This window comes from Acomys minous (genome assembly GCF_964271855.1).
Source record: "Acomys minous genome assembly, chromosome: 1".
Lineage (NCBI taxonomy): Eukaryota > Metazoa > Chordata > Mammalia > Rodentia > Muridae > Acomys > Acomys minous.
The window spans coordinates 26,193,501-26,209,865 of NC_140483.1; the positions used below are offsets into that span (position 1 = coordinate 26,193,501).

General features: G+C 47.3%; 1 protein-coding gene across 3 annotated transcripts in view; it reads left to right on the top strand.

The window, feature by feature from the left end:
• The first annotated feature begins 1,110 nt into the window (after window positions 1-1,110).
• UCK2 (uridine-cytidine kinase 2) overlaps window positions 1,111-16,365 on the top strand; it is a 79,927-nt gene continuing 64,672 nt past the window's right edge. The window contains exon 1 of one of the 3 annotated variants that reach the window (XM_084774187.1): window positions 1,111-1,128. In XM_084774187.1, coding sequence (XP_084630313.1) covers window positions 1,126-1,128 — 3 coding nt within the window. In that variant the 5' untranslated portion in view covers window positions 1,111-1,125. The other 2 variants (XM_084774185.1, XM_084774184.1) reach the window with 2 other exon arrangements.

Below are 16,365 nucleotides of genomic sequence, written 5' to 3' on the forward strand. Positions count from 1 at the left end.
TTCTATGCTTTTTTTTTTTTGCCAGTTCCTAAGAAAATTCCTTTTTCTTCTCCCAGCCTGTCATTGACTTTTTTTTTTTTTTAAATCCCAGAGTCTCTTTAGCCCTGACTGGCCTCCAATTCTGTCTCCTAAGTATTGAAACCAATGGTGTGTGCCACCAAACGTGCCTCTCCGCCTTGTGTTTGTTTCTTTGGTTTTTGTTTTCAAGACAGGGTTTCTCTGGGTACCCTTGGCTATCCTGGACTCACAGAGCTCTGCCTGCCTCTGCCTCCCAGAATGCTGGGATTAAAGGTGTGGGCCAAAGTGCCTGGCTCCGCCTTGCTTTTTGAGACAAGGTCTCTCACTGAACCTGGGCCTCACTGATTTGTCTAAACTGGCTGGCCAGCAAGCAGGAGGGATGCTCTTGTGGCCACCTCCCCAGTACTAGGTGTGTCTGGGCTTGCTGATTCTGCACTTTGAATTGGTTTTGGGGACCTAACTTGGGGCTTCATGCTTGTGTGACAAAAGGTTTATTGGACTGGAATGTCTCCTTAGCTCCTCAGTGTCTGTTAGTGTGTTCAAGGCCCATTCCTAGTCTCTCACCCATTTCCTCCAGGTCTCATACATAATTTATTTCTGACTTTATAGACATTCCAATTCTGATCATTATCTTTAAAAAAAAAATGTTCTCAAGCCAGGCGTGGTGGTGCACGCCTTTAATCCCAGCATTTAGGAAGCAGAGGCAGATGGATCGCTGTGAGTTCAAGGCCAGCCTGGTCTACAAAGTGAGTCCAGGACAGCCAGGGCTACACAGAGAAACCCTGTGTTGAAAAACCAAACCAAACAAACATATGTTTTCAAAACATTTAATTATGTGTGTTTGAGTTTTAAATTTTGTGCAGGTGAGAGCAGTGTCCCTTGAGGCCAGGAAAAAGTGCCAGATTCCCAGGAGCTGGAGTTAATGGTGGCTGTAACTGGATAACTGGGTATTGACAGCTGAACTCAGGTCCTTGAGAGTGGTGAGAGCTCTTAATGGAGGAGCCGTCTCTCTAGTCCCAACATTGCCTTTTGCTTTTGTTGATGCTACTTTGAGACACAGTCTCTGAAGTCCTGGTAAGCTACAGAGTGAGACTCTGTCTCAACTAAATGGTAATTTTATTTATTTATTTTTAAATTTTATTAATTTATTCATATTACAGTTCAATGGTTATCCCCTCCCTTGTATCCTCCCATTCCTCCCTCCCTCCCATTTTCCCCTTACTCCCCTCCCCTATGACTGTGACTGAGTGAGACTTCCTCCCCCTGTATATGCTCATAGGGTATCAAGTCTCTTCTTGGTAGCCTGCTATCCTTCCTCTGAGTGCCACCAGGTCTCCCCATTCAGGGGACTTGGTCAAATATGAGGCACCAGAGTTCCTGTGAAAGTCAGACCCCACTCTCCACTCAACTGTGGAGAATGTCCTGTCCATTGGTTAGATCTGGGTAGGGGTTTGAAGTTTATGGCCTGTATTGTCCTTGGCTGGTGCCATAGTTTGAGCGGGACCCCTGAGCCCAAATCTGCCTATCATAATGTTCTTCTTGTAGGTTTCTAGGATCCTCTGGATCTTTCAACTTTGCCATTCTCCCATGCTTCTCTCATCTAGAGTCCCAATAGGATGTCCTCCCCTCTGTCCCAGTTTCCTGGTTAGTGTAGACTTTCATGGGACATGCCCCTGGAATATACCCAGAAGATGCTCCAGCATACAACAAGAAAATTTGCTCAACCATGTTCATAGCAGCCTTATTCATAATAGCCATAACATGGAAACAGCCTAAGTGTCCCTCAGTAGAAGAATGGATAAAGAAACTGTGGTACATTTACACTATGAAATACTACTCAGCTATTAAAAACAAGGAATTCCTGAAATTTGTGGACAAATGGATTGAACTAGAAATGATCATAATGAGTGAGTTAACCCAGAAGCAGAAAGAGTCAAATGGTATATATTCACTTATATCTGCATACTAAATGGTAATTTTAAACAAATACATAAAATATAAAAAATTGTGTGCATTAGTAGATATGTTGGAATGTTGTACATATATGTGTGTATATTAATTATATAATGTAAATATCAGTTTAAACATTTGACTCTATATATATATATATATATATATATATATATATATATTTTTTTTTTTTTTTTTTTTTTTTTGGTTTTTCAAGACAGGGCTTCTCTGTGTAGTTTTGGCTGTCCTGAACTTACTCTGTAGACCACCCTAGCCTTGAACTCACAGTGATCCGCCTGCCTCTGTCTCCTAGGTATTGGGATTAAAAGTGTGTACCACCATGCCTGGCTATCATTTCTTTTTATTTGGAGACATTTTATTATATGTGCATGTATATGTGCATGGCTTGTGCACATTTAGCATATCTTTTTTTAATTAAGTTTTTTATTGCCAGGTGCGGTGGCACACACCTGTAATACCAGCACTCAGGGAGGCAGAGGCAGGCAAATCGATGTGAATTTGAGACCAGCCTGGTCTTCAAAGTCCAGGACAGCCAAAGCTACACAGAGAAACCTTGTCTTGGAAAAAAAGGAAAGGAAGGAAAGAAGGAAAGAAAGAAAAGAAAACAAAGTTATTTATTTACTTTGTATTTTGTCCCAGCTTCCCCTCCCTCCTCTCCTTCCTGTCCCTCCCTCTCACCTCCCCTCACTCTTCCCCCCCCCCCCCCAAACCCCATCTCCTTAGCAAAGGGAGGCCTTCCATGAATATTAACCAGCCTTGGCATATCAAGTTGCAGTAAGACTAGGCACATCTTTTTCTATTGCGGCTAGACAAGGCAGCCCCATTAGGGGAAAGGGATCCAAAGGCAGGCAGTGTAGTCAGAGACAGCCCCCGCTCCTGCTTTAGGAGGCACACATGAAGATTCAGCTGCACAACTGTTATATTTGTGCAAGGGTCTACACTTAGCATATCTTTATGAAAGGGCGGTATGTCTTAATTTTTACTACAAAGAGCCTTTGAGGATTAAGAATACTTCTGTTAGAACACCTAATCCCTGAATGGTATACTCTGTGTAAACCAGACAGCTATGAGAAAGAGGAGGGCAGGAGATTATTCAGATTATTCATAACAACGAACATGTAGTAATTTGTAATGATGTTTTACAACCGTTCTGCCAATTTGTTATCACTTAACAGTGCTGCCATTTACAGATTTCCAAGTAACTTGCCCAAAAATTACAAATGTAGAAACAGGGCTTGGGGCGGGGCTCACTTGATGGAGTGCTGTTTGCCTAGCATGACCTGGGTACGATCCCTGGCACTACATGAACAGGGAGGGCTCTGTGATGAAAGTTCAAGATTCAGGCCAGCCTGGGGTATGGGAGACTCCCTCCACCCCCACCTCCCCGTCTCCAAGTTAGAAACAAAGCCAGGACATAAACTTTGGTTTTCTTGCTAGCCTTTCTTCATTCTCAAGCTGGGTCAGCGGTCCACTAACTGCAGTGGGCAAATGGATGTTCTGGGGGAGCTTGTGAAAGACTGCTGGTGGTGGTGGTGATGGTGGGGGGCGGGCTCATCCATCGAATTCTTGATTCATAACTTCTGGGGCGGAGCCCAAGCACTAGCATCTCCAGCCGCACTGCTGAGGATGGCTGCAGCAGCGGCTGGTGTTGCAGCCACTGCGGGTCTGACATTGCACTGTGTGTTTCCTCTCTTTTTCCCCCCCCTGGGCACTCTGCTTTTCTGCATAAATGATGAAGGTCACAGGGTGGAGAGGTTGAAATAGCCTTTCTAGTGGAAGGTCATCTTTTCAGAACAGTTATGAACGGCTTGTCAAAGAGACTGCTGAATGAGGAAAGGTGGAAAGTAGTTAGAAAGGCAACAGAAGGGATAAAAAAAAATTTGCTCAGGCTGGTGCTGAAGTATGTGTGTGTGTGTGGGGTAGCATCTATTATTCTGTTGGGGGATGAATAGGCAAACGAAGAATTGGTCATTGTTCGTGAAGCACCTGCAGGAAGAACAATTCACTTGGCTTCTCAGAAGGAGGGGGTGCTGTGCTTCGGGAGAGGGGGCGGGCAGACAAAGGGCTGTCAACTGCAGTGTCTCATTGCTCTTTGGCTACAGCTGGGGCTGCATACTCATGCTGACTTCATTCCTAACCCTTAGCCGGGCCAGGGCTTGAGCAGGCTGAACCTGTATAAAAGAAAATGATCGTGGATAACAAGAAAACACATTTTTTTCTTGACTCTGTTGGAACTCTTAAGGAAAAAACCAAAACCAAAAACAAAACCCCACATATATTTTCCTTAGTAGGAGGGGAGGGAGGGTCAGATTGGAGTCGCTTCATTTCAGTTCTGCAGTGTAATTGCAGAATAGGCTCAAATGTGATGTGAGCATCCCTGGCTATGGGATTTTTGACTGGCTCCCCAGAGAGGACGGATGACACAGCACAGAGAGTAGCAGAGGCAGCTTGCTTTGCTTGGAACAGTCCTTGTTGAGGTCACCATGCTGAGAGTACTCTTAATGCTTTAAACAGAGGGCAACTTCTTCTTTGTAGGCAAGCCAGCCCTAAGGACAGGGAAGGGGAAGCAGAGAGGCAAAGTGAAAACAGTGTGGGGGCGTGTGCAGCTGGCGGCATCTGCTAACCAGGCCTTATCTTTACATAGAAAGCTTTCAACATCTTCAGGGCATTTTTGTGGGTATTAATTCACGCACAGAGGTCAATCACTATTATTAGTAGTATTGAGCAAGGTGCAAAGGAATGCATTGAGTTGGCTTGGGTATAAAGTAAGCTCAGCTAGGTAATGGGCACACCAGGACCAGCTGTAGGAAGTTACTGTGAATTCTAAAGAAAGCCATGGAAAATAGGAATGCCTCCAAGCACAACCCCGGAATCTACAGGCTTCTGGGAGGGACGAATTTTATGCTTCATCACGATATGGAAGATGACATAGCATAGACAGTATGTGGCGAGTGATCTGTAGATGCTGCAGAAATCTATAAGAGAGGAAGCAAGAGGGAGCCAAGAACCGAACATTCCTAGGAGAGCTACATTAATCCCACTGTGAGGGTGCAGCTCCTGTGACCTATTCCTATCTTTCTTAAAAGGTCCCAAGACCTTTCTATACTGTTACATAAGGAATCAAATATCAGAATGCATTTTTTTGGCGGGGACAAACTACGTTGAAAATATAACAGCTGGGAAAAAAATTCAAAAGTAAATTTAGTAGCTGAATGAGTTGGCAAATTCCTCTAATGCCAGTACTCAGGAGGCAGAGGCAGGAGGATCTCTGTGGGTTTAAGGCCAGCCTGTTCTACAGGGCAAGTTTTTAAAAAAATGTATTTTATATGCATTGGTGTTTTCCCTGCATGTCCAATCTTGGAGTTACAGATAGTTGTGAGCTGTCATGTGAGTGCTGGGAATTGAACCTCGGTCCTTTGGAAGAGCAGCAGTTGTTACTCTTAACCGCTGAGCCATCTCTCCAGATCTACAGGGCAAGTTCTTATCTCTTAAAAAGTAGTAACCACACAATTACAATTTCAGGGATGATATATATATATATATGTTATGTTCATTGGAGTTTTGCTTGGATAAATGTCTGTGTGAGGGTGTTGGATCCCCTGGAACTGGAGCTACAGTTGTGAGCTGCCATGTGGATGCTGGGAATTGAACCCTGGTCCTGTGGAAGAGTAGACAATAGTCTTAACCCTGGAGCCATCTCTCCAGGCTCACATTTTCTTTTAATATGATTAAAAAAAAATGTGTACTTGTTGGTACCTTTTCCCCTTAGCCTCATTTGTTCCTTTATCAAGCACACATCAGATGCATCCTACTTGTCATTCTCCTCAGGAGACCTTGGGAATGTAGATGTAAGAGTGGTGTCTCCTTTATTCACACAAGGAGCTGTCACTTGAAGCCCTACTATGTGCCAGCCACTGTCCTAGGTGTTTGGGTGTAGTAATTAAAGGGGAAAAAACTGCAAGACATGTTCAATTCAGAGTGGGCCAAGTAAAATGAACAAATAGGTCCTCAGACAAGAGTGGCTTCATGACCGCCGGGCGTGGTGGCGCACGCCTTTAATCCCAGCACTCGGGAGGCAGAGGCAGGCGGATCGCTGTGAGTTCGAGGCCAGCCTGGACTACAAAGCGAGTCTAGGACAGCCAAGACTACACAGAGAAACCCTGTCTTGAAAAACCAAAAAAAAAAAAAAAAAAAAAAAAGAGTGGCTTCATGGGCAGAGGGATGTGTGGGCACACAACTAGTTACATGATATGGCACAGTTAGTGTGGTATCTACAGTGGCCTCTAGGTGGTAGGTATATATATATATTTTTTGTTTTGTTTTTTTATAATTTTTGTTTCTGTTTTTGGCTTTTCAAGACAGGGTTTCTCCATGTAATAACCTGGCTGTCCTTCAACTCTCTTTGTAGACTAGGTTGTCCTGGAATTTATAGTAATCCGCTTGCCTTGGCCTCCTGGAGTGCTGGGATTAAAGGTGTGGGCCACGACGCCCTGCAGGTATATTGTTTTGTTGTGATACTTTTTTTGTTTGTTTTTGAGACCGAGGGCTTTTTGTGTAGCCTTGGCTGGCCTGGAGTTCACAATGATGACCAGGTTGGCCCTCAACTCCCAAATTGGCTTGCCTCTGCCTACCAAGTGCTGAGATTAAAGCTGTTTGCCACTGTACCAGGCCTACATATATTGTTTATTGCAAGATATTTCAAATACCTTTGAAAATTTGTGTTAAAATATGGAAAAAGCCAGGAGTGGAGATCTGGGAAAAGTTCATGATGTGGCCTTTATTTTCCGCTTCGACCTTAGCGACCCACTACCTCCATATCAACTTGTAGACTCATTAAACTCCGGATTCCAACAGGCCTCACGTTTGGGGGAAGGCAGCCCATCCACACCAGCTCTGTTGTTTGACGGGATGCGGTCTAGCCAGCCTTTCCCAGATGCCTTCTACGGGCACCAGGCAGCCGTTCTCATTTTGGTTTCCTGGGAATGAAGTTTAGTGTTGGAGGTGACATAAAATATTTCGAGAAAAGGACACCTATAAGGTAGATATGGTGGTTGGCGTGTGTCCGTAACCCTGTCACTTGGGAGGTAGAGAGTGGTGGGTCAAAAGGTCATCTTCACCTATGTAGAGAGTACAGGGTTATCCTGGGTTACCTAAGATCCTGTCTTAGAACAAAGTAGCCACAAAAGCAACAGTGCTTATGCCTTTTTCCTTTCTTTCTTTTTTTTTTTTTTGGGGGGGGGGTTTCCAAGACAGGGTTTCTCTGTATAGTCCTGCCTGTCTTGGAACTCTGTAGACCAGGCTGGCCTCAAACTCAAGAGATCCATCTGCCTCCACCTCCCATGTGTGGGGATTAAAGGCGTGCACCACCAACAGGACTATCTGGCTAAGTCCTTATTGTTTTCTCACTAAACAATTGGAAGTTTCTTCCTTTTTGTTTTTGAAGTCAGTATGAACAGAGGCCTGCCATTCCTGACCGAGTAGCCTGATACCCTTTGACGATGTTTTCAAAACTACCATCTACAAGAAAATGGATGCTGCCTGTGATCCCAACACTCGGGAGGCAGAAACAGGAAGATCTCTGTCAGTTTGAGGCTAGCCTGGTCTACAAAGTGAGTCCAGAACAGCCAAGGCTACACAAAGAAACTGTGTCTTGATCCCCTCTTCCCCCCCCACAAAAAAAACCCAAAAGAAGAAAATGTGTAAATTTTTCTAATTTTTTTTTCAAAATTTAAAATTGTAGCAGGGCAGTGGTGGCACACACCTTTAATCCCAGCACTCTGGGGAGGCAAAGGTGGGGCGATCTCTGTGAGTTTGAGGCCAGACTGGTCTACAGAGTTCCAGGACAGCTAGGGCTATTAAACAGAGAAACATTGTTTTGAAAAACCAAAACCAACCAACCAACCAAAAAACCCAAAACCCAAAACAAAACAAAAAAATCTTAAAAATGGGTTTCAGATCTCCTGAAGCAAGAGTTAAGAGCTGTGAGCTGAGACAGGAGGGCGTGGTGGCATACACCTTTAATCCTAGCACTTGGAAGGCAGGGCCGGTGGATCTCTGAGTTCCAGGCCAGCCTGGTCTACTTAACTGCTGAGTCATCTTTCCAGTCTCTTGAGCCCCCATTTTTAGGGGCCCATCTGTTCAGAGTTCAGAGAAGCAAAGATTCTAGCTAGCCCTACCTTTTAGGTGTGCCTAGCAAAACTGCCCTTTCTGGTTCAGTCCTTTAGGAGTCTTTTCAAGCCCTGATACAGGATCTATAGTGATATTCAGGCATTGTTCTAAAGATTTTTACCTATGATAATTCATTTAAGTCCTACAAAAATCCTAGCGTGTGAGCACTTTTATTCCCATTTAATAGACTGGAACACCGAGGCACAGTGATGTGAATTGAAGAAATCTGGCTCAGGAGGTGAAGACTCCTCCTTAGGCTTTATCTTCCTAACCAAGTGACTAATTGCCTGTTTGTAATAAACTAGGTCAGTTAAAGTCATCAATGAATCGAAATGGCATAGTTTTGTTCCTATTTTCGTTAACCCTAGCTCCACGAGGATTTTAGTACTGGAGATCTAGGATGCTGTGGTATAAGAAGGGCACTGCTTTTCCAGGGAGGAGGACCCGTCCTCGAGTCACTCTTCTCTTAGGGAGTCACATGAGGACAGACCTGCCAAAGAAAATGGCACTTGGGGGTTTCCAAGACAGGAAATCGCTCAAGTCAAGCGGCTGACACACTATTTTGGTATACAGGGGGTCTCTGAAAACACAAGTTTCATTGTTGATAAAGGGTCCAACGCATTAACTCTGCTCCATCTCCATCTCCACAGCCGTTTCCAGTTTCGCGTCTCAAACCTGAGGCATTTCCTCCATTCTCTGGTCTGCTTAGCAGCCTCTTCTCGCTTTTGATCTCTTTTGAAATAGGGACGCAGGGTGGCACCTTAAAACGCTGACCTAGCCTGTTTCTCGACTCCGTCCGAGAAAGGGTTAATCGGGCGGGTGGGGAGGGGAGTGGCGCTCACACCTTTCCCAGAGACCTCCGGCGGCGGCGGAGCCCGGGCGGGGCGGAGGCTGGGGCCAGACTCCTGGCGAATAGCAGCCCGCAGCCCGCCCGGATTGGAGCAGCCTCATCACGCTGACCTCTGCCTGGGATGTAAACCCCACGGGCCGCCACGGGCACAGGAGAGCTCTCGGCACCTCCGGGAAAGCCATCTCGGCCTCTCCCCACCCCCTCCCTCCCCGCCCCGGCTCTCGCCGTGGCCGGCCCAGCCTCGACCTCGGCGGCTACCAGCGGCGGCTACGAGGAGCTGAGCGAGCCCGGTCGCGGGCGGGGAGCGTGCGTCGGTTCGCACAGGCTGCGAGAGGAGGGGCGGCGCGAGTCATGGCTGGGGACAGCGAGCAGACCCTGCAGAACCACCAGCAGCCCAACGGCGGCGAGCCCTTCCTGATCGGCGTGAGCGGGGGCACGGCGAGCGGCAAGGTACGGGTCCGCGCGCCCTGCCCGCCCGGCGGGTGGCGCATGTGGCCGGCGCCCGCGGGCCGTGTCAGTTGCAGCCTGCCACCGCGTGGCCCGCGCGATCCTCGCTCCCGGCCGCTCAGGCTCGGGGCGCGGCGTTGGGGACCAGAGAGGGGACTGGTACGACCCAAGGGTCCCGGGTGCTTGTCTTTCCCCTGTCCCGGACCGAGGGAGGGTGCGCGCCCTCGCCGGTTCCCCGCGGCGGCTGTGACTCGTGGTCAGGGTCCTGTGGGGGAGGGGCGGAAAGCGGATGCTTATTGTTTTGCATTTCGGGGACAGGGACAGGGGCTTACGGGGCTTCCCTCCGAGCCCCGGTGCGTTCCTCCGCCCGGCCTGGCCTTTGCTGGCTGCCCATGCCCGTGGGCTGCGAGGGTGACCGGGATGCGGGAGCTGGCGCGCCGGCTGTCGGCTACCTGAGGGTTGCAGGATTTTTTCCGGGAAAGAGCCGAAGCCGGGTGGGTGCAGTTACAGATGGAATGACAGCAGGGTTGCTGTCTTTTATGGTTGTAAGAGAAAATGGGATCGGTCTTAGTGAGAAAGTTGTACTGGCTCAATGCGCTTCGGTGTCCGGGTCTCTCGCTCCTTCGTTGCCAGGGAAGGGGCTGCCGAGTCTGACTTTCCGGGGAACCTCTTCTCCTCCCTTTACCCCCTGCAAGGCAGCGAGGGGCGTCTTGGCTTCACCTTGGGTCTTTACTGCAGGTGGAGAAGGGTGGCGCCCTCCCAGATGGTTCTTTCTTTACTCCCTCCTGTCTGCCCTTTAAGATGTGGCTGCTTGATCGCCTGCCGTTTAACAGCCTCTAAGTTCAGTGGGCGCCTGGGGGAGCTGGGCGCCGCGTGCGGCCGCTGGTGAGGCGGGATGGTTAGCCCTGACGCAGGAGAGCGTGGAGCAGGAAAGCTGGATGGCGCCATGAGACGCGCGCCACGCGCCACGAGGTTTTTGCTTCCACCCCATTTCTCCTTGGCCCCTCCTCCATTTTGATTTTAACGCATTTTCCCTCCAGGTCTGGAATACTTTATCCCAGCAACCCAGACTCAGAGTTTTGTGCTCCGGTATTGATGAAGTTCACCTCCTCTTTGGCTTCCATGGCTAGGAGGGACTCTTCAGATCTCTGGACTTGGGTTTTTTGCCCTTTGCCTTTGAACATGCTAAGTTTAAAAATACATTATCCACTAGTGCGCCTAGGAATGGCAAGCAAAACCAGGATGCTAATTCTATCCGGGACTCCTTATCAGCTCCTTTCAGAATTTCTGCCCCACTATTCTCATCCCACAATTCCTGCTGTAGAGGGGCCTTTTCTAATTCATGGCTGATATTCCCAGAGTAACACCAGGGGTGAAGCTGGGGTAACACATTAGCCTAAAGTCTGGTCCCCTTAGTGGAGAAATGACTTTAAACTAGCAGATGAGTGGAACATTTAGAAACAAAATGACCTTGGCAGGCATCTAAATAATTTAGTTGCCAGAGAGGCGGAAAACCGACATGCTTGCTGAAAAGGTGAAAACATCTTACTCTGTGTTACTTTTTCAGTGACTTGCATTCACAGTTGGTACTAAGGATGGGTTTTGAGGGTCGCCTAGATAGCTGGAAGTGGGAGGGCTGGTTAGCCACTGGGAGGAGCCAGCTTTCTGCTGACCTGCTTCTCATCCAGGAGGAATGAGAGGAATTAAGAGGGAACTCCCAACGAAAGAAGGGTCTCTTCATGCAGTTTTCAAAATATGCATTTGGGCATATGATGGCTTGTTATGGTTAAAGAATAGTGTGTGTGTGTTTATATATTGACAGTTTCGTGGCAGGCATGGAACTCATTATATAGGTAGGCTAGGTTGGCCTCACTCCCAGAGATCCACCTGCCTCTGCCTCTTTAGTACTGGGATGGAAGGTGTGGGCTACCACACCAGGCTATGTGAATTTTCTTTTTTCTTGTTTTTCGAGACAAGGTTTCTCTGTGTAGCCTTGGCTGTTTTGGGCCCACTTTGTAGACCAGGCTGACCTCTGAACTCACAGAGATCTGCCTGCCTCTGCCTCCCGAGTGCTGGGATTAAAGGGGTGCACCACCACTCCTGGCACAAATTTAATTTATTTTATTTTTGGCTTTTCCAGAGACAGTGTTTCTCTGTGTGAAGCCCAGGTTGTCCTGGAACTCATGCCTCTAGACCAGGCTGGCTTTGAACTCTAATCCACCTGCCTCTGCCTGCATCACTCCTTCCTTTCTATCTTTCTTCCTTTTTGTTTTCAAAGTCAACATGAACAAACCGAATCTCCTTTGGGAGTCAAAACCTGGATGTACATGAGCGAAAGGAGGCTGAACTAATGATGTATGCAGATGATGTAGTTAGTGGTAGCAACTGGCACTCCAGCTGCTGGCTGTAAGAGCTGTGACCTGAAGCACATCTTCCTGATGTCACATGGGGCAGACTGTATGGAAGGAACACCAAGGCTCACATCTCCTTAACCCACAGTAAATGGAGGGACCCTGCAGCCCTGCGCCGTGGACCCCGGTTTTGTCCCTTTACTCTCTCCTTCTGAAGAAAAGACCGTTCGTCATCGGAGGCCTTTTCCTATGAGACTCTCCTTGTCGTAATGTTATGGCTGTCCAGAGTATAAATATTTTATCTCAGACTAAATTATTTGGGTTGTAGAAGGCAAATATTGCAGCGCTTTAACACCAGCACTCAGGAGGCTGAGGCAGGTGGATTTCTGAGTTTAAGGCCAGCCTGGTCTACAAAGTGAGTCCAGGATGGCCAGGACTGTTCCACAGAGAAACCATGCCTCGAACCCCCCCCCCCCAAAAGAACAAATGAACTGGGGTTTGATTCCTAGCACCCCAGTTCTAGAGGATCTGATACAGCTTCTGGCCTCTGCAAGCAGCACCAGGCACACATGTGGTCCACATACATACACATAGACAAAGCATTCAAACCCTTAAATAAGCTGAATGAGGTGGTGCACACCATTAGTCGCAGCACTTGGGAGGCAGAGGCATATGGATCTGTGAGTTTGAGGCCAGCCTGGTCTACAGAGTAAGTTCCAGGTCAGCCAGGGCTACATTGTGTGAGTTCCTGTCTGAAAGAAAGGAAGGAAGGAAGAGAGAAAGAGAGAGAGAGAAAGAAAGAAAGAAACAAAACAAAAACCTCTGGGACTGTTAACTCCATGATGGAGCTCTTGCCTAGTTTGTGTAAGGTCCTAAGTCTGTGTCCTAAACCCCAAAACATGAAGCCACTCTGCAGCAGATGAGAAAGTTCTTCTGACCTTAATGTTATCAAAAGTCATACTCTTATTTCCCCCTAAACAGTAGGTTCAGATGATAGCAAGAAATAACACTGGAAGGGAGGTGGAAATAAAACAGACAGCCCACCCCCATGCCTGTATACGTTTATCACTATGGGTACGATTCCTTCTCTTGCCCTTGACCCATAAAGACTGACTCTGGATCTGCTCCTTGTCACACCATCTCAAGTGGTCTTCCTTGTGTTAGCTCTCGCTGTCACTCTCCTTTTCACAGACCTTGATGTCTCTCCAACACAGTCCAGTGTACAGGTCAAAAGCCTCAGATGTGGTCCTGGGCTGTGTATTTTGCCCATGTCTAACTAAACCACTTTCACTGATAGCATTGTCCATGGTGCTGTCTACAGTGGCCTGCAGTGCGGCTGCTCACTGCTTCCAGAAGGGCACTTGTTACCCAGGATTCTTCTGGTTCCATCAGGTCTACTGGATTTTCCCCTGTACTGTGCTTGGCTCCTGACAGCTGCTTCCTCCAGAGCTTAGTGTCCTTAGAACCATTGAAATGCTATTATTTTTGAGGTGTGTGGAGGGGGAGGGCAAGATAGCCTCCCCCCCCCCCAAAAAAAAAAACCAACAGTTTTTCTGCGTTCTTGCTGTCCTGGAACTCTGTTTACCAGGCTGGTCTCGAACTCAAGATCTGCCTGCCTCTGCCTCCCAGGTGCTGGATTACAGGCATGCCCCACCATGCCCCACCTGAAATATTATGTGTTAGTGGAACCTAACCTGACACCGGAGAGAAGGTTCCCCCACCCTGCCCCACCCCTGAGGGTCTGACTGCTTCTAAACAGTTCCTTCTGTTTTCTCATCATGAGGCTTTGTCACGAAAGAATCAAATTATTTCACTCCTTTATTGGTGTTTCGGGCAGGTTCCTTTCTAGAGGAGATAATGGAAGTCTTGACTTAAGAGACAGAGGTGGACCCGGGACCCAACTTTTCTGAATCTGCCTCATTTGAGCTTTTCTGCAAATGATGACCACCCCTCAAAGGTATTTTTAGGGGAGGCTGGGCTGTGAGTAATGCAGGACAAGCGGTCCCCACTGAGGTGTGGGCTGATACCTAGGCTAGCTTGACTGTGAGTCAGCACCTGCTTTTGGACTGCCTGCCTCAGAATGCTGTGGAGCCGTGTCATCCTGGCGTGTGCTGTCCCGTTGCTGGGACCCCTGCTGCTCCCCTTCTATCCAGTCGCCCTGTCCCATACCCTTCCAGAGAGGTGTTTCTCGGACCCGGGCTCTGTGCGTCTTTATTCTTTGGGCAGGCACTGTGTTATTTTCCTCCACCTCCAAATTGTTGGCTTGATCTTGAGGGGTGATGCTCCGGCCCCTGGTGTCCTTACGCCAGCCTCATGCTCTTTTACAGTCACCCCCACTAGGTGTGCCCTGCTTTTTCTCACCCAAGGCGGGCCTTCCTACTGCCCAGCTTCTCCTAAAATTCTTTCACTTAGTTCAGTGAGCCACACTATGGGGTGAAGAGGCAGCCAAGCCCCCAGCAGCAGCTCTTCCCTGCTGCCTTCCCTTGGGGAGGCCTTCCTTTGTTCTTGGGTTGAGCGTCTTTGAAGTGTCCTTTCTGATGGCTACCCCCTGTGGTCCTCACACTCCCTCTTAGCGTAGGGGTTGCTTAGGTCTCGAGCTTGGTGTAGTTTCTTTGTAGAATCTTGCTTTCAAATTTAAAAGAAAAATGTTTTATATATTGTGTATTGGTAGCCTGCGCATGCACAGACCTGATGGAAGGAGAGAACTGATTCCCACCAGCTCTCCTCAGCGTGGAGCTTTTATTAGCTTTTATGATGTAGACAGCTCACATTTGTGAGTTCCACAGAAACTGTGAGGTAGGGCTTTTTGCTCCTGGGTTCTGTGTTGGTGAGGTTGAAACTGTTCAAGGTCTTTTAGGGTTCTTCTATTTATTTTTATTTTTATTTTATTTATTTATTTATTTATATTTTGGGACAGAGTTCCTCTGTATTAACAGTTCTAGGTGTCCTGGAACTTACTCTATAGGATCAGGCTGGCCTCAAACTCATAGAGATCCACCTGCCTCTGCCTTCCAAGTATTGGGATTAAAGGTGGGCACCACCACACTGGGCCCTAAAAGTTTATTCTTTTATTCTTTTTTTTTTTTAGTTTTCAGAGACGGTTTCTCTGTGTAGCTCTGGCTGTCCTAGACTCACTTTGTAGACCAGGCTGGCCTCAAGCTCACAGCGATCCACTTGCCTCTGCCTCCTGAGTATGGATCGCTATGAGTTCGAGGCCAGCCTGGTCTACAAAGCGACTCCAGGACAGCCAAGGCTACACAGAAAGACCCTATTTTGAAAAAACAAACACAAACAAACAAACAAAGGCATGCACCACCATGCCCGGCAAGTTTATTCATTCTTATTTTGCCTGCATGAGTGTCTGAGTGTCTGGAGTTATAGTTATGAGCCCCCATATGGGTGCTGGGAAGAACCCTGGTCCTCTGGAAGAGCACCGAGTGCTCTTAGCCACACAGCCATCTCTTCAGCCCTCAGTTATATAAGATGTTTGAGAGTGTATTTATAGTGGACTATACTTTTCTTGCCCTTTAAATAATTATCACCTTTATCATTTAGATCATCTAACCTAATCATGTATAAATCATATATGTAAATTATAAGCATAACCCATGTTTTTGTGAAATAATGGAATAGGAATTATGAAGGAATGGAAGTGGTGAAATGTTTCTTTAGTGGTAGAGAACCTTTGGTTCTTAAAATTTTGCGAATGAAATCTGTCCTCCACGCTCTGCGGTGGTTCAATGATAATCTGACTGGGCTCTGGGCTCTGGAGAACTGACCCTTAAAATGTATGCTATAGCATGTGTGTCCACATACTTTATGTACACACACACACACACACACACACACACACACACACTTGTAAAAATCTTCTTTAGAACGTCCAAATGACAGATGAAACTGAGCAAATTGTTTTCTTCTAATTTATTTTGTGTTATGTGTGTGCATTGTGTGTGTGTGTGTGTGTGTGTGTGTGTGTGTGTGTGTGTGTGTGGTGTGTGTAGGTAGAGGACTACACCCTTGGGAGTTGGTTTTCTCCTTCCTCCAGCTGTGATGTAGGGATGGACATGAAGTCCGGAAGTCTATGGGCCTCAACCTGCTGAGCCGACTCTCTTCACCTCTCGAGTGCTGGCCATTGCAGGATGTGCCACCACACTGCCATGCAGGATGTGCCACCACACTGGTAAATGTATGTGGTGCTGGGGATAGAGCTCAGGGCTTGGTGTGTACTACAAATTACTCTACATCCTCAGCCCAAATCATGTTTGATTCTCTGATTCTTGGGTGACTTAGTGACATTAGTTTAGATACGGAGTATTTGGATCTATTCAGTCTCCTGAATATTGATTTATTGACTGTCATATGAACTCTTTTTTTTTTTTTCCTTTTGGTTTTTCGAGACAAGGTTTCTTTGTATAGCCTTGGCTTTCCTGGACTAACTTTGTAGACCAGGCTGGCCTCGAACTTACAGCGCTCTTGCCTCTGCTTCCCAAGTGCTGGGATTAAAGGCGTGTGCCACCATCACTCGGCTTTTGGCTCTTTTTTTTTTATTATTATATA